At 44.2% G+C, this 20,926-nt stretch overlaps 1 protein-coding gene across 2 annotated transcripts in view; it reads right to left on the bottom strand.

Moving 5' to 3' along the window:
- Positions 1-12,129: 12,129 nt before the first annotated feature.
- LGI2 (leucine rich repeat LGI family member 2) overlaps positions 12,130-20,926 on the bottom strand; it is an 81,343-nt gene continuing 72,546 nt past the window's right edge. For both annotated transcript variants that reach the window (XM_081543228.1, XM_081543156.1), the window contains one exon: positions 12,130-13,334. In XM_081543228.1, coding sequence (XP_081399354.1) covers positions 12,517-13,334 — 818 coding nt within the window. In that variant the 3' untranslated portion in view covers positions 12,130-12,516. The remainder of the gene's footprint in view (positions 13,335-20,926) is intronic.

Here is a 20,926-nt window from a genome sequence, read left to right as displayed (position 1 = left end):
TTGGATGGCATCACCAACTCAATGGACATGAGTTTGAGTAAACTCCGAGAGTTGGTGATGGACAGGGAGGCCTGGCATGGTGCAGTTCATGGGGTTGCAAAGTGTCGGACACAGATGAGCAACTGAACCGAACTGAACTGATCTTTTATTATGATCCCAACTGTGTAGATAAGGGAACCTGCCCAAGGTCACTGAGAGAGAACAGATGGCATAAGCCAGACCTTAGTGGTCCCAGAGCCAGGATCTAGAAAATTCTACATGCCCATGAAGATCCTTCCTTACCCCACTCCTAGTGCCATGAGGACCCTGAAGGCTCTCCTGAAGAAGCCGAGAGGGTGGAAATCTGAAAAACTGACTCACTGCAGCCTGAATGATCTAATGAGACTATTTAAACTGTAAGATTAGACTGAGTTTACTGGATTGGCCTACATTTACCCACTGGTGTGGGATTCACTAAAAAAAAAAAAAAAAATAGGTTAATTAGAGGGAAAAATACAGAAGCTTAATTTTTCACTTGTTTGAATGGAGTGCAAGTCAACTTACGACTTAACATCAATTCTTAGCCTGGCTTATCAAAGGGGCCATTTGACCTAAACTTGAGAGTCGGACAGTACTGGGTTGGAATTCCAGCTGAGCTAGTCACTAGCTATTTGACTTTGAACAACTTACTTAACCCTTGAGGGCTTCAGTTTCTTCATCAGTAAAATGATCACAAGTGTATATTGTTTAGACCAGAGGGCAGCAAACATTTTATATAAAGTCCAGACAGTAAATATTTTAGGCTTTGTAGGTCATGGAAACTCTGTCTCAACTATTCAGCTTTGTGGTTGAACCGTAAAAGCAGCCACAGGTGATATGTAAATAGTGAGCCTGGCTGTGTTCTGTTGGGTTCTTCAGTGGCTAAGTCATGTCTGACTCTTTGCGACCCCATGGACTGCAGCAGGTCAGGCTTCCCTGTCCTTCACCATCTCCCGGAGTTTGCTCCAACTCATGTCCATTGAGTCGGTGACGCCATCCAACCATCTCATCTTCTGTCATCCTCTTCTCCTTCAATCTTTCCTAGCATCGAGGTCTTTTCCAATGAGTCAGTTCTTTGCATCAGGTGGCTGAAGTATTGGAGCTTCTGCTTCAGCATCAGTCCTTCCAATGTATATTCAGGGTTGATTTCCTTTAGGATTGACTGGTTTGATCTCTTTGCAGTCCAAGGGACTCTCAAGACTCTTCTCCAGCACCATAGTTCGAAAGCATCATGTAAATAAAGTTTTTTTATGGATGTGTTCTAATAAAATTTTATTTGCAAAATCAGACAGCACTGATCCCCAGGAGTCCTTGCTGCAGTGCGGACTGGGGACAAGGATGACCTCTTCAGCTTTTCATGTGCCCCATGCAGCATTGTTTGTGTTCCCCTGCTCTAATACCACACATGCAGGCTCTACTTACAATGGAGTTACAGAAGCAACATGGACTTTGGAGTCAAACACGTGTGGAACAGCCTTGGGCATCAACAAAGCTGCAGCTCTTTTGTATTTTGTAAAGCAGGAACATAGCACAGTGGATGAAAGTATACTACTCTTTGATGCCGGATTTTCCTGGGTTCAAAGCCAGGCTCTTCCATTTGCTGACTGTGTGACCCATACAGCTTCTTTAACCCCTCTGTGCCTTTTTCACTCAGTCTGTGAATGGATATAATGATTTGACCTGTCCTGCAGGATTTTTGAGGACTAAAAGAGAAAATAGGAAAAAAAACTCATAAAATAGCACCCAGCATTGGCCACGTGCCAAGTCAGGGTTGGATATGATTAGTATTTTCTGTGATTTTAGGCAAATGATATGAGCTGTTTGGTTTCAGCGTCCTCGTAGTATTGACCTTTCCCATTGGTTATAAGGATAAGGTGCAAACATTTATGTATGATGTAAATTATCCAGACGTACAAACTGCACTTTGAGCATCTTAAAACAATGTAGTGCTTAAAAGTGTGGATTCTGGATTAGGGTTGCCAGATTTAGCAAATAAAAGTACAGGACACTGTATCTGTTAAATCTGAATTTCAGAAAAACAAAGGATCATTTGTTAGCATAAAAGTGAGAGAAGTGAAAGTTGCTCAGTCGTGTACAACTCTGCGACCCCATGGACTGTAGTCCACCAGGTTCTTCTGTCCATGGAATTCTCAGGTAAGAATACTGTTGTGGGTAACCATTCCCTTCTCCAGAGGATCTCCCTGATTCACGGATCAAAACCAGGTCTCCTGCTTTGCAGGTGGATTCTTTACTGGCTGAGCCACTAGCATAAGTATATTCCATGCAATATTTGGGATATCCTTATGCTTAAAAAAAAAGTTATTATCTGAAATTCAAATTGACTGGGCATCCTGCATTTTAACCCTACTCTGGTGGTGAACTATGTAATTATGTTCCCATACCAGGTCTTAATCGCTGTACTAACTTGAACAAATCACCTGAGTTTGCCACTCTTTAGCAGTGTGACTTTGGCCACCTGATGCGTAGAACTGACTCCTTGGAAAAGATCCTGATGCTGGCAAAGACTGAAGGCAGGAGGAGAAGGGGACAACAGAGGATGAGATGTTTGGATGGCATCACTGACTTGATGGACATGTGTTTGAGCAAGCTCTGGGAGTTGGTGACGGACAGAGAGGCCTGGCATGGTGCAGTCCATGGGGTTGCAAAGAGTCAGACACGACTGAGCAACTGAACTGAACTGAACTGAGCAGTGTGACCCAGGAAGTCCTCAAATTCTTCGAATCTCCATTCTCTCATCTGTGAAGTGGAGATATGAGAGTGTCTGCTTCATAGGCTGATGACATAGCAGGTGCTGGGGTGACCCCTAGACACAGCCCGTGTAATGAGAGCTTCCTCCTGCCATGGCCTCCTTCTCCACCCACGACTTGAATGGTTGTAGAACTTCACATCTCCAATTTCCTAACAGCCATTGAGCTTTTGTTTGAATTCACTTGTATTTCCTTTGCAAGTGTCCACCTATCCCTTCCTCTGGGCCTTCATGACTATAAATCATTGTGATTCCATGCTTAGAAAGAGCCAGGGCTGGAACCTACTCATTGGAGGTTTTTACTGGGTTATTTATTGTGACAGAAAATGCAAATGTATTGGCAGCAAACATCAGGGAAAATAGCTACCTCAGCAGTACCCACAGAACGTGAATGCAGATGGAAACGGTGGGGAGAGAGTGTCATTTTTAGTAAGTAGAGCAGATACTCCACTTCGCTGAATATATGAAATACCAGAAAATTCACCTGACTTTCTATGTTACTGAAAGACATTTAAAGTTGAACTGCTTCTTCTTTCAGGACTCCGGAACGATATTATATTTCACTATATTTGGTGCTGTGTGATATGAAAATCTGATAAAATAGAAAATTAAAAATTAGAACATGATTGTGGGGAAAACAGAGCTTTACTGAGGTATATCTAGTTCCATCACCTGCAGGAAGGACCCTGCCTCAATGCAGGCAAATTTCCCTTTTCTTCTGGTCTATTTTATACCAAAACATCTTTGCCAAGTGATTAAGACTATATTTTTATGGTCTCTGTGGATAACTTGCAAATAGAGGTAAGGAACAGGAAGGCTAGCTCCCCAGATCCACTCAAGGACCAAGAAACACTGACATGTCCCGAGCTGTTGACAGTAGTGGAGAAAAGGCTCCTTTCCTTCTCCTGATGTTTCCCTCCACATGGAAGGAGCCCAGGAGCATGATACTTCTGGTACCAGTGTGCTGGCTTCACCCTCTCCACCCAAGACAAGGTAGGGAGTGTCCTAATGAGACTGGTGACTTAGGATGTGAAACTGGGTGCACTAAACCCAATCTCTCCCTCCCCCTCCTGGTCTACCTGCCAAGAGTGTCTCTTGCTCCTCTGTACTGTCAGTCTATGACCGGGTATGGCAGTCAGTTTCAGGGTTCAGTGCTAGGAAACCCACGTGCCTGCAGATAATAAGTCACAGTCTCCAAGGTGACCCTTATCAGTTAGATGCTATTCTGGCATTTTCTTATTTCTCAGTGGGCACAGTTTTCAGACAGAGAACAGAAGCTTGTGTCTTAGTCTGTTTGGGCTGCTGTAACAGAATATCATAGGCCAGGGGGCTTCAACCACATTCATTTCTCTCAGTCTGGAGGCTGGAAATCTATGATCAAGGTGCTGGCAGACTTGTGTCTGGTGAGGATTCCACTTTCTGGCTTGCAGACAGCTGTCTTCTTTTGATATCCTCATGTGACAGAGAGAGGGATCCTATGTCTCCTCCTCTTTCTTTTTTTTATAATGGCACTAATGCCATTCTTGAGGGCTCTACCCTCATGAACTCATCACCTCCCAAAGGGCCCCACTTCCAAATACCATCACATTGGAGATTAGTCTTCAACATATGAATTTTGGGCTTCCCTGGTGGCACTAGTGATGAAGAATCCGCCTGCCAATGAAGGGGATGAAAGAGAAGCAGTTTCAATCCCTGGCTAGGAAGATCCCCTGAAGAAGGAAATGGCAACAAACTCCAGTACTCTTGCCTGGGAAATTCCACGGGCAGAGGAGCCTGGTGGGTTACCATCCAAGAGGTCACAATGAGTCAGACATCACTGAGATCATGTCTATACGAATTTTAAGAGAAAACAAATATTCAGTCCACAGCTAGTGAGAGTTACCTCAGAAAGCCCAAGAGTTGACAAGGATGTCTCTGAGGTATCCTGGATGGCCTCTAGGTCAGCCACAGCCAGCAAGCCAGACTGTCACTAAGACTTCTTCTTGGAAGTGGTTAAGGAAATTAAGGCAATTGCATTCCTCTTCCATATTCAATTCTAAGTCAAGTAACTTCAGTTGCCCAGTCATGTCCAACTCTTTGTGACCCCATGGACTGCAGCACTCCAGGTTTCTCTGCCCATCACCAACTCTGAGAGCCCACTCAAACTCATGTCCATTGAGTCAGTGATGCCATCCAACCATCTCATCCTCTGTCATCCCCTTCTCTTCCCACCTTCAATCCTTCCTAGCATCAGGGTCTTTTCAAATGAGTCAATCCTTCGCATCAGGTGGCCAAAGTATTGGAGTTTCAGCTTCAGCATCAGTCCTTCCAATGAATATTCAAGACTGATCTCCTTTAGGATAGACTGGTTGGATCTCCTTGCAGTCCAAGGGACTCTCAAGAGTCTTCTCAAACACCACAGTTCAAAAGCATCAATTCTTTGGCACTCAGCTTTCTTTATGATCCACTTCTCACATCCATACATGCTTACTGGAAAAACCATAGCTTTGACTATACGGACCTTTGTCAGCAAGGTAATGTCTCTGCTTTTTAATATGCTGTCTAGGTTGGTCATAGCTTTTCTTCCAAGGAGCAAGTGTCTTTTAGTCAATTCTTAGTCAAGACATTGCTCGAATACCTTCAAGTAACAGCCATTGGTTTTTTAGCTCAACTGAATATTTTCTCCTTTTAATTTTAATACAAATGTTTCCTCAGGAAATGTATATTAACCTACCTAGTCAAGCACTATTTGTGGAAATGGCACCTGTCAGTTAAACAATGTGTATGTGTATTTATGTGCGTGTTGGAAGGTATGGTAATGTGGTGGGTGGCTTGTAGGGGTTTAGTACATGTGGTACATATTTGTATGTATCTGATGTGACATGATGTGTGATGTGTTTGTATGTTGCATGTGTGTGTGTGGTGTGTGGTATGTGTGTAGGGGGGTATGGCATGGGTATACGTTGGTTTTGAAACTTCCTCAAATTAATGGATTCATTTGGTAATAATTTCATGGGCACATGGTCAGGACCAGGCAATTTGTATGGAGCGTTTTAGTTCAAGATGAAATGCACTGAGAGATTGGGATGAATGAGCTTCTGACTTCCAGCTTTAGAGAAAATCAGTTTTCCATGCACTTCCCCACAAACACCAAACAGGAACCAGGAAAAGGAACCAGGCCCTTCTCCCCTCTATCCTGGTCAAAAATTCTTGCCCTGGCCTGAAGTGACCTTTTCTCCTACCATTGTGTCATCTGTGTTCATAGCTCAGGTTTGACTGGAACGTACTGGTCAAGTTTGTTTATGACTAGTGTCTACTATGATCAGCGGGACATCCATTCTATTTGGTTGGTGCTTGTAGCGGACACACTTTAAGGTGATCTCTCTCCAGGGGTCATATTCTTTATAATCCCCTCCCTGTGAGTAAGCGGGACTTGTGCCCAGCTTCAAACCAATAGGACAAGGCAAAGGAGACGGGACATCAGGCCCAAGATTCTTGATGATCGTGAAGAAGCCAAAGGTTCACGCTGTGAGGAGACGTATGATGAAGGTTGGTGGCATGGAACTGTGGAGCTGGAAGTGTTCTCATAACCACAACCAGCAAGAAAACAGGCCCTCAGTCCTGTTATCTCAAGGAAATAAATTCTACCAGCCACGTGAATGAGCTTGAAATCAGATCTTTCCATGAGCCTCCACACAAGAACACAGTCTTGCTGATACCTTGACTGCAGCCTCATGACACCCTAAGCAGAGGACCAGGTGAGCAATGCCAGAACTTTTGACCCATGGCAACTGGAAGCCAATGAACATGTTTCTTTTTAAGATGTGGTCATCATCTGGTCCCATCTTTGCTCAGTCATGTCCAACTCCTTATAACCCTTTGGACTGTAGCTCGACAGGCTCCTCTAACCATGGGATTTTCCAGACAAGAATAGTGGAGTGGGTTGCCATTCCTCCTCCAGGTGATCTTCCCGACCCAGGGATTGAACCTGCAACTCCTGTGTCTCCTGCATTGCAGGCAGATTCTTTACCTGCTGAGCCTTTGTGTGTGGTCATATATCAAACTAATTCAGGGCATACACCATACCAATAGTTAATTTAGTTGTCATCCCTCCTTGTCCCATTCATTGCACAATGAGTCTTATATTGCTTTGCAGAATATCCCCTAGACTCCGTTTTGTAATTATAGCTTAACGCAATTATGACTTTTCCTCTTCACTTGATTCTTAGTACCACTCTGTTCTACTTTTTAAAAAGCCCCCCAGTATATCAAAGTAACTGATACACAAGGGACACAGTCATAAGTGATTGGAGGCTTTGACCCTTTATTTGTTCAATTAAACCAAATGGGTCTTAAAGACATAGGTACAGGGGACAAACTTTGACTGTATGATTAATGGGTACCCACTTAGATCTCAGACATGCAGAGAACAAATCAAAAGCCTTCAAATTGATCGTGGTTCAACCCAGCCAGTGGGATCTTGTAACATCATCTCCTTCTCACCAGCAAAATCAGAAAATAACCAAACATCCCTAGACTGCTTTGTCAATCTGTCAGTATTATGATTCTGCAGATCCAGCAGAAGTATGACTGTAAAAGTTCTTTGTGGCTTTTACGTTTGCAAGTAGAAGCAAGAGGGCCCTGCTGTGCCCATCTTCCATGTCAAAGAGGAGGAAGCCACCAAGAAAATGGGTACACATTACCCTTCCTCAGGAGCCCATTGTGGGCAGCCCTTCAACTCTGACTCAAGTGGGCATATCCAGATTCAAGCAGACCAGAAATCCAAGCCATATTAGGCAGGGCTACTTTTTATTCATAGGCTTACAGAATATGTCGAATTAAGAGGCACGTCATTCAGTAAGTCTATTTGCCAAAAAGAGCTAAATGTGTATTCAGCCTTAAAATTCATCCATGGTAGCTTGCATTATAGATTGCAAAATTTGCTTTCACATACATATAAATTATTCTTATTTAAGTTATGTATTTAAAATCCATAAAATGGTACCAGATGGCATACTGGCCAATTTTACCACAGTTCTTATACATTCCTCATAAGCTGAAGAGATTGGTAGAGAATGCACAGTTTCCTACTTCTCAGAAAAAGGAAAATTCTGATAAAAGCAGTAGAATAGTGTCAGGACAAGAGTGCCTCAGTGTAGAGCTAAGTAGTTTTACAATATAACTCTCATTTTAATTAGCATTACAACTGGTCCCCTTCTTTAATAATTGGGATACTGTTAAATTTGCCTGGTCTTTCCACCCTCCATTTGTCTGGCTGAGGCAAAGAAAACCATTATTACCTTTCCTTTTCTTCCAATTTATTTCTACTTTCCCAAAAGCATTTCTTTCACAGCCGTCTGCCCTGCCTTTCTGCCTACTCCAGTGTCCTCAAGTCTGAGTCACTTTGCTCACTGCATCAACACCTAGATTATAGTAGCCCTCTCCAGAATCCTGTATAACAGAATTTTTGACCACATCCTAATTAAAGAATTCTATTCCAAAACTGTGATAGTGGGACTGTTACCTCTGCAGAAGAATGGGGAAGCTGGCTAAAGAGCTTTGCTTTGGTTGGCCTGCAAATAAGACTCCCCTCCTGCAGACCTTCATCTCTCTTTCATTATACCCCAAGTTGGAGAAATTTCCATTGTGAGTGTTCCTGGCAGCCAAACCTCCAGCATCCCTTGCTGATTTCTTGCCTAAAAATACACAGCCTCTCACTCCATGGGAAAGAAAAACGCAACGCTGCCATTTCCAGCATGCTCCCCAAAGGCTGATGATGGCCCGGGAGCAATTCATCATTATTCGTGCATTGGAGGTTTTGGCATTTCCCTCATGGAACTCTTCTTGTTTATCTTATGGACATTGTGATAAGAACCAGATGTGTCTTAACTTTAACAGCCCCCCCCACCACCACCACCACCATAGATAACTGGGGAAGGGGCAGGGGGTGGGGTGGGGAGGAACTGTTGTGCTAGCTAAAAACCCTCCTAAGAACAGAAAATTATCCGTGACTTCTGGCAGATTTTTTAAAGAGTCTTGCATATAACTGCAGCTCTGTAGTGTTCAATTATTAAATGGACCGATTGATTGAATGGTGTCTGTTTAGGACAATTTTTCCTCTGTCTATGCACATTTTGTTGCATTTTTTATTTTCTCTCAAGGTGCTGCTATAGTCAAAATCGGGATAAAAAGTCTTACTGGAGGGCATGACAGTGTCGCAGAACGAGAACACAAACCCTGCTGCTCAGACGAAAGCTCTAGCCTCGTCACTCACAACTGGATAATCTTCAGCAGGCAATTGAGTTAAGACTGTCTGTGTCTACTTCTTTCTCTGAAATTAGAATAGTATCTGCCCTCCAGTATGCCTTCAAAAACTGAAAAACTGAGATGGACACAATTGTACATTGGAAAAACATAAAGTTTTCCCAAAATGCAGAGTGGTCTTTTCACCTATTATGCTAGGTAAAAACACTCCTTCAAACAGAAAACTATTTGCAACTTCTGGCAGAATTACAAGGGTCTTGCATGTAATAGCAGTTCTGCAGCTTTTAGTTGTTAATCATGTTCCTGAGAACACCGTGATACTCACACCTAAAGTTTGTTTTCAGAGTGTTTGTGAGAGATCTATTCCTGATCCCATGGAGTTTGGGGACAAGTCCTCTCTCTTTAAGGTTGTGTAGCTTGGCCACATGGCCATTCGGAGGGACTTGATCTGGGTGCCTAGACACCGAGATTATAAAGAAGAAATAAACTGCGAAAATGATCAACCAGTGGGTGAGGGAGAGGCATGGAGAAGCCAGGGCAACGTCTTCTAAGGCCAGCCCCACAGGGGAGGGGCCCACATGTTTCTCTGCGTTGGGTTTTTGTTGTTGTTGTTTGGGGCCTTTCTATTTGTTTTGTTTTTTGACTTCCATTATTACTGCAAGAAAGCTTCTTGCAGGAATTGTTTCTTACAGTTCTTTGGAGGGAGCAGTAAGATTAATGAAGCAAAGCTTCCATAGCCTCATGCCAAGAACATCTATGCTGTTTTGGTAAGTCAGCCAGAACAAATACCTCGTCCCTCTGCACGGGGACTCTGTAGACTGAAGACTCCCATCTTGTCTACAGTTTTTTTAAAAGAAAAACTGATTGCCACTAATGGGTTTCCCACCCTTTCATCCCTACACCTCTCCTCACCACCTCTCCTTTAGATTTTCCTTTCACCCTCCAATGTCTTATCTGGACTCAGCAAGTACCCCCCCACCCCACCCCCGCCACCCGCACTCAGCCCCATCCCCTCTGCTTCCCGGGTTTTCCAGATTCCAGGCAATGGTTCCCAGTGTGGTGAGGGCAGAGGGCGGCCCCCAACTCCACCCTGAAAGGCAAGGCTGAGAAGGTGGTCACTGCTCTGAGGAGGCAGCAATGGAGAAGGTGCCCCATTGCCTCCTCTACCGGTAGCTGGCATCAGGAACATTTCAACCTGGTGCAAATGCTGGGATGGTCTAAATGTCTCCTGCTCTTCTTGTCAAGTGCCTGCTTTTCCACCAGGCTCATCTGAGGGATTCCAGGTGCCAGAAAGCATATGCGGTCCATCTTGACAGCCAGGGGGAAAGGCAGAGCTGTCCCACTTTCAGCCTCTGATGTGAGGATTTGGGTTTGTTGTTTAGTCACTAAGTCGTGTTCGACTCTTTGCGACCCCCCTGGACTATAGCATGCCAGGCTCCCCTGTTTATGGGATTCTCCAGGCAAGAATACTGGAGTGGGCTGCCATTTCCTCCTCCAGGGGATCTTCCTGACCCAGGAATTGAACCCATGTCTCCTGCATTGGCAGGAGGATTCTTTACCACTGAGCCACCTGGAAAGCCTGAGGATCTGGTATTTGTAGTCAATTCGAATAAACCAGGAAGGCAAAAAACACAGAAGAATGATTTGTGCTTAAAAATGAAAACAAACCACATTTTCCCCTGTTCGCTCATGTTTAGTAGGAAAGTTTGGAGCAGCAACGCTACTGTGTGTGGGTGAGTTGGGCTGGAAGCCCTGAGCCTGCAGTCCCAGAACATCCCCCAGAGTGCTTCTGTGACCCTGGGCATCGTTCTCTAAGTGCTATTTATTGCCTCGATCTGCATTGCTCAAAGTCTGGAAACAACAAACACATTCATATTTGTGACAAAACATCTACCTACTCATGACTTGGCAAACAATCATTAAAAAACAGCAATACGGTATAAGATGAGTGTGCTACTTTCGCAGCCAGAAGAGAACTTGCTGGAGAGCCACCCCTGAAAACTTCCACTTCATATACTCTGAAGAGAACTCCCTAGCCAGGCACACTATCCACCTGGAACCTCCTACAAAACCAGACCCCATGAGCTTCCCACACTGTCCAGACCAGAGAGGTCACCGTGTCCCCTGAGTGTGGATGGGGATTCATTGTGTCTGGCTCCAAAACTGGTCCCTCTGGATCAGCCTGAGACCCCCACCCCCTAGAGCCCAGCCTGTACAGGGTAAGGCCTTGCTGGCACGGGACCCCATGTGAGGGTGTGGATTTCTGCTGCTAATGGGCTGGGAGGGGAAGGGGCACTGCCGCCATGAATACTGGGGTTCTGCAATTTGGTGCAGCAGCAACTTCAGAAGGACCGGACTGGAGGCAGCAGTACCAGCAAATGGACCAAACAGGACTGGAACAGGAGCAGGGGGGTAAGCAGAGAGGCAGGGAGGTAGGCAGTATTTCAATTACTTGACATACTAAGTTGCCCAGAGGGCAAAACACGCATCCATCACAGACTCATCTCTAGGTTTCAAAGAACTTCGAGAGTTGTACAAAACCTTTGACTCCACAAAATCTGACTTCAAAAACTCTACCAAATGCTCATCAGATGAAAATACCTGTTCTATTGCTCTAGGACAGAATAAAAAGCACCATTCAGTCATTGGCCTGTCTGCAGGTTACCCACACACTCAAAGGATGGGTCCAGAGAAGCACATGAGTCACGGAGAGCATTAAATGAGCATGACTGTGCTGGCCACTGCGGGGGTCAGCTTTGAATCACAAGCAGAGGGGGAATCGCCTTCGTCTCACTTCTGGGCCCGCAGCCCATGATAGACCAGTATGTCTGTCAGCAGAACACTTTCTTTGTAGCAGAGAAAGCAATGTTAAACCTTATTTTGTTAACACACCCATGATGATGATCCATCTATAGGAACCAATGAAGTAATCAAGGCTCTGCTATTGGGGGGATTCAGGAAACTGGAAAGGCTCAAAATAGCACTGCTGAGTTGTTATCAGATTTTAAACTGATCATCAGCAAATCTTTTTAGCTGTCTTTGACTTTAAGCATTCTTACCCAATAGACTGCTACAATGGAATGAGAAGGGCCCAAAGTGTGTTTGGTCTTTTTTTTGTTTGCTTTTATTTCATTATAAGAGTGGTCCCAACTTATCGAGTTTTCTCCTTCCTCATTAAAAAGAAGAAAAAAAAAAGCTTATTACTTCCCTAGATGGTAAGAGTTAATGCTGTACTCTTTTCTCAGTAATTACAGGCTTTAGGATGTCTTTTGAAGTGGGAGAATGGACGTGTCATGCAGTTAGCCAATAAATGCAATCCCTGATTAAAATATGAGTTCTAAAAATTTGCAAACTTCTAACTATTTCCCTAGTGCATTTTCAGTTTCAGAGATGTGAACCTGGCTTCTTTCCTCCCCCCCCGCCCCCACCCTCAGTTCTCTCATGTAAGAGCTAAAGCTACGTGTCTTTTAACTTCACCAATCACACCCTCACAAACTTAAGTCGACAACTATGTGTTCAAAAATCTTTGTTTTCCCTTTGAAACTGGATGCAAAAAAGAAATCTCTCCTGTCAGTGGAGACGGCTGTGAAGGAACGAGGTGCCTGCACATAAATCTCCTTAAATTTTTTGAAGAGCTGCTTCTCTTTATCCCACTGGTATATCTGGGAGAACGTGTAGTCACTCCCCAGGGCCAGGTAGTGATTCTCTTTAAAAGAAAAGGGCTGCAGGGTCATGGCCCCCCGGGACGGTAGAGCCTGGATCTCCACGAACTGCTTACTGTTCCACCTCATGACCCTGGAGTCCCCGATGAAGCGGGTGAGGGAAAGGTAGAGGGCGTTCTGCATCCGGAAGCTCTTTACAGCCAGCACGTCCTCCATGTTGGGGATGTCACTGTGGGGGACAAACTTCTTCGAGCTCTTATTCCACTGGAGGATGATGGGGACCTGGGAGCGGCTGGACAGGATCAGGTGTGATTTTCCATCTATATCCACAAACTCAGCATCCGTGTCCCTGAACCACTCATGCAGGGACTGGTACGAGTAGAATCCTTTGCTGTTCCATTTATACACGGTTGACAGACCGGCTTTGGAGCTGTCAGCAATGACGAAGAATGTCTCATCCTCGATCTGAAACAGCTCGATGTCGTTGGGCTTGGAAATGCGAGAGACTTCTATGTCTTGGAATTTGACAAACTTGGTCCAGCTCTCGTCATATCTGTAAATGTGAGAGCCGCCGAAGAGCTGGGCTACCACCACGAAGACTTGATCATCGATGAGGATGGCCTTGCAGCCCACGATGGACTGACCTGTGCTCCAGAAGAGGAGAGAGGGGGTTAGGACAGCCACTGTGAGAAACCCTTGTCCAGAGTCAGAGAAGGACAAATGTTACATGATACCACTTCCACATGAAGTCTAAAAATAATACAAGTAAACTTGTTTACAAAACAGAAACAGACTCACAAACACAGGCAGCAAACTTATGGTTACCAAAGGGGAAAGCGGGGAGGGATAAATTAGGAGTATGGGGTTATCAGGTACTATATAGAAAATAGGTAAACAACAAGGACCTACTGTATAGCAGAAGGAACTATGGTCACTGTCTTGTAATAACCTATAATGGAAAATAAACTGAAATATATACATATGTATATAAAATGGAATCACTTTGCTGTATACCTGAAACTGACACAATATTGTAAACCAACTATAGTTCAATTTAAAACAAACAAACAACAGTGAACAGAGTAAATATTTATTTATGTAAATCTAAACTAGATAAAACAAGAATTTCTTTAGGTAAATCAACTGTATTAAATAATAACATATTAATCAGAATATTTTGAGTTTAATCAAGAGGATGAAAAGGATAAATAATTATGTAAATCTAACTGGTATTTAAAAATTGGTAACTAATAAAGTCTTTAGGTAAATTTAAAAAAAAATGCTCATCCATAGTGAAACTGGTACTCTTGTGAACGTGTAGCCATTGTGGAAAAAAGTATGGCAGTTTTCAGAAATTTTAACAAAGAATTACCATATGATCCAGGAATTCCACTTCTGGGTTTCGACCCAAAGAATTGAAAGCAGGGTCTTGAGGAACACCATGTTCACAGAAGCATCATTCACAATAGTGAAAAGGTGGAAACAATTCAAGTGTCCATTGATGCATGAATAGATAAACAAAGTGTGGTATATACACATCATGGAATACTGTGCCACCTTAAAAAGGAAGGAAATTCTGACACATGCAGTGTCACGGATGAATGTTGAAGACATTAGGCTAAGTGATGTAAGCAGTCACAAAAAGGCAAATAGTGTCTGATTCCACTCATGTGAGATCCCTAGAGGAGTCAGTAGAGAGAGAAAGCAGAAGGGTGGTATCCAGGGTCTGAGAGCAGGAAAGAAAGAGGAGTTACAGTTTAATAGGCACCGAGTTTTAGTTTTTCAAGATGATGAATTCTGGGGATCGATGCATGTCTTGGACAGCACACAAACATAGTTAAGATGGTAAACTTTATGTTATGTATATTTTCTCACAAAAAAATAGTTTAAGTGTATCTCCATGGAAATAGGCAAGTGTTGGTCACCTTGGCCTCTGGTGTCTTTAGAGGCAGGTACATAATTCAGGAAATTCACTAAGACACAAATCGTCTGCATGCTATTCCCAGCTCCATGGGGCAGAATGAAGCAATTAAATGGGTTTCTTCTCTTGAGGGTTAAAATACTAGGAATCAGGACTTAGAGGCAACTCTTTAGCAACTGCTCAGATGAATGTTGCAGACAGGAATACCTGCTGATGAGCCACCATCTGAATGATCCAGCTCTGGCAGCACCAAACCAGAACTTTGCAGGAAAAGGGGAACCTTTTCAGTCATGACTCCTCTGTCTGGGTCAGCTCCCACCATCCTCTCCCTGTCTGCACCCAGAGTCTTCCCCAGAGTCTCCCCAGTCTTCCCATTCCAGCCAGAGAACAATAATACACCCACATCTCAAATAGTACTGACCCTCTATCTAGGTCATTCAATTAAAAGTTATTTCTTTCCCCTTCTTTCCTAGGCGATTTGGACCAAAGTGAATTTGGTCTGTAAATTACAAGGATAATTACGCAATTTCTATTCTTAGTATTAACTTTGGGGGAACATGGTGACTCATTTATAGGGTGGTATTTACTTTTCTCTTCCATTGCTTTGGCTTTCCTGCAAGAACCTGGTCCTTTTCCTTTGTTGAAAACTAATTTTTTAATGTTCATCAAAGCAAATTTTGAAAATAATAATAGGTAACACTTATAAAGGCACTATTCTAAGTCCTTTACATGCTTATTATTATACTTAGTGTATACCCACTGAATCCTTACAACAGTCTTATGAGGCTGGTACTCTTATTACCATCACCATGATCCTCATTTTATAAAGGCATATAGAAGTTCAGTAACTTATATAAGGTCACACAGCTATTATACAATGTGGTAGAGTCTGAGACTCAAATCCAGGGAGTCTCATTCCAGTCTACACTCCACCACCAATGTACCAAAAAGCACAAAGAAAGAAATAAAAAAAATTACTTGAACTGAAAATGCTGAAATAACACTTAATATCTTGATATAGTTCTTTAATTGCCAATCTCTGCACATACTCAAAGCGGTTTTTTAAAAATAGACTTGGGCAAGAGTAACATGGAAACTTACATTACCATATGTAAAATAGATAGCCAATGGGAATTTGCTGTATGGCTCAGGAAACTCAAACAGGGGCTCTGTATCAATCTAGAGGGGTGGGATGGGGAGGCAGATGGGAAGGAGGTTAAAAAGGGAGGGGATATATGTATACCTATGGCTGATTCATGTTGAGGTTTGACAGAAAACAATAAAATTCTGTAAATCAATTATCCTTCAATAAAAAAATAAATTAAAAAAGAAAAGAAATGGGAAAAAAATAGATATGCGCTTACAGTATACACGGACTTTTCATAGGCTACTTTTCCCCTTGACCAATGGCATCCCACTCCAGTACTCTTGCCTGGAAAATCCCATGGATGGAGGAGCCTGGTAGGCTACAGTCCATGGGGTCGCTAAGAGTTGGATATGACTGAGCGACTTCACTTTCACTTTTCCCTTTCATGCACTGGAGAAGGAAATGGCAACCCACTCCAGTATTCTTGCCTGGAGAATCCTAGGGATGGTGGAGCCTGGTGGGCTGCCGTCTATGGGGTCGCACAGAGTCGGACACGACTGAAGCGACTTAGCAGCAGCAGTTTCCCCTTGACCATTATGTTGTGAACATTTTCCCATGTTATTGCATCTTCTACGACTTGAATTTTAACACTACATAATATTACATTGCATGGAGACACCATATTTTACTTAACTAATCCCCTACTGCTGGACATTACAGTTATTTCCAGTTTTTCATTATTGTAAATACTATGTTTCCCTGTAGGGAAACCTGTTTTTGAAAACCATCTGGCAGTGGAGAGATTGCAGGGCAGACGTTGTGCACATTTTTAAGACTTCTGAGTTTAAACTGCTAAACCGCTTCTCAGAAACTTCTGACTCCCACCTACCAACTCTAATTGAGGTGCACGCTCCTTGTTCCCCTGAGGCCTTGGCTATGGAGGTCCCTGCTCTGGGGTCTCAGCAGACGGGCCATGTGAGACAGAAAGAATTTCTTTGTTGGAGATGCTCTGTAACACCTCTGTCCAGGGGTAGCTTATGAAGTTGTAGCTAATGGAGTTGCAACAGCAGCAGAAATTGTGTGTGTGTGTGTATGTGTGTGTGTGTGTATGTGTGTGTATTTTAATCTAGGAGGAGAGATGCTGCAACATATTCAGTGGGCAGAAATCAAAAGGCAAACGAAATTAACCCAAAACAGGAGAGCTGAGAAGATATGTAAGAAGAAGAAGAGGCAAGGAGCAAAGCCAGGGGTGGGAGTCATGACCCTGGGTCTCCCTCTCCCTCATCTGTACTAGAAGACGGATGTCCCTTTTGCATGATGCTCAGCAGGGCCACAGAAGAGGAAGCACGTGTCCCTCCCATTCCTTGGAGTCCCAGACTTGCCAGACATGAATGGAGAAAACCCTGCCCAGCCCTTGTTGACTCTGGGATCACCCTGTGATCAAACAAGATGATAAATGAGGCATGCACAGCCCTGAGAGGGGAGAATGGTCCACATTTGCCTTGGTCTGGTTCAGGGCTGTGCCCTGGCTCATCACTTGTCGTATGCCCAGCTTGTGTGAGCTACAGAGCTTTTCTTCACACCAGGCTGAATTCTAGCAAGTCACACTCCTTCCTCCAAAGAGTGACTGGCCCCCTTGCTTCGGTAACCACCCTTCTCCCCCGCCCCACTCAGGCCATTCTCTGCTTGTCCTGGCATTTCTACACTTATGAAAGTTGTAGAGACATTTCTATTGAAGTCAAAGAGTTAGGGTCTATGGGGGAAGGAGAGCTGCTTCTGGTTGTTGTTTTTTTTCACCATAAAATACAGACAATAAGTACACACTATGAGGCTGTGTGATTGAGGTAAGAAACGATTTATAAATCACTGAGCACATAAATATGAGCTGCCTTTCTCTAAGTGAAAAATTATGTGACAGTGAATGTTATTTGTGTTTAATGGAAATTCATGTATTAAGAGAGTAGGGAGAACAGATAATTTGTTCCAATAAGGTAATCAAGGAATGCTCCCTGTAGGAGGCTGCATTTGAGCCTGGAAATCCAGGTAAAGGGAGAAACAAAAGAAATTTTGTTGAATTGTAAGATGTGATCAGAAATCATCGACAGAAAATTGGAAATACGTGTTTGGAAAGGTGTGTTGGGACCCTGATTTATGAATTCTGTGTGCTTTCATAAATCAAGAAAAGTAAAATATCTGGAGCTGGTGGACCTCCCTAGTGGTGGCAGCAAGGAAGGAGAATCACATGTTTATTTTTTATCTTCAACTGATATCCCAATTGTTAAGAATTTACTATATGCCAGGCCCCATGCTAAGTGTTATATAAGCTACCCAGTTAAATTCCCATGGGCCCAACACCATGATACCATTTTATAGATGAAATGGGAATTCATGAGATTACCATTTTACAGATGAAAGAGGCTCATGGAAGTTAAAACTCAGCCAAAGTCACCAGTTAGAAAGATCCAGAGCCAGAATGATGAAAAAACAGAGTCATGCTGGCGTTCCTAAGCTTAACAAACACAAAGCTTAATGAGCTGTTGTAGCTCATTTCTTGGGCTTGGCGGTAAGGAGGATCACCGTGGGCTTTGTGTCTAGCTGTCACCTCTCAGAAGATTCAGACTTCGACCCTGGAGGCCAAGGAGTCCCTGGAAACCAGCAAGTTCCAGTCCTGGCTCTAGCCTCACTCACTCTGCCCTCACCACTTCCTACCCACCAGTTCTGTGGCCTCTGCCAGGTCACTTGCCTCAACCCTTGCAACAGCCCTTCAACTACTTTCTCTGATTCCACTTTTGTCCCCTCCCCACACACAGACTACTCTCCACCCAGCAGCTGGACACAATCTAGCATTCTGTAGCAGGCACCCAAATCTTCTGTGTAGACTGGCTGATGGCTGCACAAAGTCCTCCATGACTTGGGTAAAAACCCAAGTCCTTGGCAGGACCTGCAAGGCCCTCAGGAGCAGCCCCTTAACCTCTATGACTTTGTCTCCTGCAAAGGCCCCTGGACCACTCTGTCCAAGCCAAACCAGCCACCTGCATGTTCATCAAACAGGAAAAATACCCTCATGCTTCTGGACATTTGCACTTGCTCTTCCTTCTGTCTGGAATGTTCCCCACCTCCCCCCAGCCCTGCTGTCCATTGCATCAAGCCCTCATGTCCCACAGGTTTTATTCAGACACCTCCTTAATGAAGCCTCTACTAGAAACTCTATGTAACATTTCGAATCCTTCTATGCCTAGCACTTCAAATCTTTCCTCCCTGCAGCCTTCTCCCCTCTTGGCATGCTACCAAATAATGTTTTGTATGTACGACAATTATTTGCCTTGTCTCTTTTTCTCTCCACCATTACAATACAAACTCCTTGAGGGTGGAGGTTTTCATGTGGCTTGTTCACTGCTATGGTCCCAGCACCTAGACTGGGCTTGGCTCAGAGTAAGTGTTTAAGAAATCTTTGAGTGAACAAATGAATGAACAAATGGCTTGAAGAACCTGGTGGTGTGACCTATGCAGTATGTAGGAAGGGCAGATGGAGGGCAGTGCTGTTGCTTCCTACCAAGGTCAAATGGGAGAGGGAAAGGGTGGGATGAGCGGTGACAAACCCTGGGCTCTGCCTTGGAAGTGACAGCAGAGTGGTTCAACATGCCCGAGCCTCCATCTCTTCATTCATAAAGGTGAGAAGGAAGTCGGCATTAAGAACTGCCTGCACTGTGCCTGGCACTTATCCAGTCCTCACATCCATGTGAGGCAAATCTCCTGCCTATTTCACAGATGAGAAAACCGAGGCTCAAAGGCCACAGCTACTTCCTAGCACAGAGCAGAGTCAGGAGTAGAATCCACATTCACAGATTTTCAAAACCTGAGCTCTTTATACTTTATACGCCTCCTCTCTTTTGAATGAATGATGCTTGTCCTCTACCTATGGGCAGGGGACCTGCAGTAACGCCTCAAACAGCTATTGTGAGTTCCAATGAGACTAACCAGTGCCTGGATCCCCTTAAGCCCACAGCCAGTGCCAGCATGAAACACTGGCATCAGAACTCCTTGCTTGAGGGCATGGCTTCACTCTGCTCCTACTTCCTCAGGTGGAAGGCAGGAGAGAAGGCAGAGGGGCTGGTTCATTTAGCCCTCACCAATCTTCCAGGTCAGAGAAAAGACACAACCAAAAAACTTTGCAGGTAGCAAAGCGAGTCCCTCTCTCACCTTCCTTTTTCCTTTAACATGGGCTGGCTTTAGGGTCTTGAGGCCTGGGCTTCCCTCCATTGTGCGCTGCACTGTGGACCTCAGCACTCACCTGTGCTGAGTCTGCACTTGGAGCGAGTAAGGCTGCTCCTCAGGAATGTGGGCTCAGCACTGGGAGGCCAGATGGCATCTTGGAGCTTTGAGATGTGCGTCTCACAGACCTCTCGCCAGATCAGACTCGTTAGCGGCTCTGCCTCCAATGGTGAGCGTCTCTCTCCCTGCATCCCTGCACCTGCAGCAAGGCCACCTTGGGCCTGAGAGGTTCCTAGGAGCCTCTGGGCCCTGAAATGCTACCTGGACATGCCCTCTCTGCAGCAGCAACATGCTGCTGCGGTCAGACCAGGAATCATGGAAGGAAACCCTCACATGGGGCCACAGTTAACGGTGCTGTTTATAAAGTCAGTATTATGATCAGGTTGCATTTCAATAAAGAAGTCTTTGAAAGATTATTTTGACTTTATCCACTTATTTAAAAAGCAAGTAGATGGTCCATTTTTAGTAGCTCTAAGACACTGGGATTCAATGACAGCACTGAATGAACCACCAAGTCTTATCCCAAAGGTTTGAATTTAGGAAGCCATTTATGCTTATTTTGTATGTATTTACTAAAAGGAAGGGCTTCCCAGGTGGAACTCGTCTGCTAAAGCAGGAGACATAAAAGATCTCTGGGCTTGATCTCTGGGTCAGGAAGATCCCCTGGAGGAGGGCATGGCAACCCACTCCAGTATTCTTGCCTGGAGAATCCAATGGACTGTGGAGCCTGGGATGCTACAGTCCATAGGGTAACAAACATTTGGACACAACTGAAGCAACTTAGCACGCACACACTAAAACATAGCAGTGATCACCAGGGCCTGGCCAGGGGGCAGTAGAAACAGCTGTAGAGTGTGTGTGTGTGTGTGTGTGTGTGTGTGTGTTGTGTGTGTCCATACATGTGTGCATGAGAATGTGTGTGTGCATGTGTGTATGTATTAGCATTCTAGTTACCA

This window comes from Giraffa tippelskirchi, chromosome 1, assembly GCF_054371585.1.
Source record: "Giraffa tippelskirchi isolate mGirTip1 chromosome 1, T2T-mGirTip1v1.2.pri, whole genome shotgun sequence".
NCBI lineage: Eukaryota > Metazoa > Chordata > Mammalia > Artiodactyla > Giraffidae > Giraffa > Giraffa tippelskirchi.
Note: the sequence above shows the minus strand (reverse complement) of the source record. Positions and strands in the feature narration are given on the sequence as shown.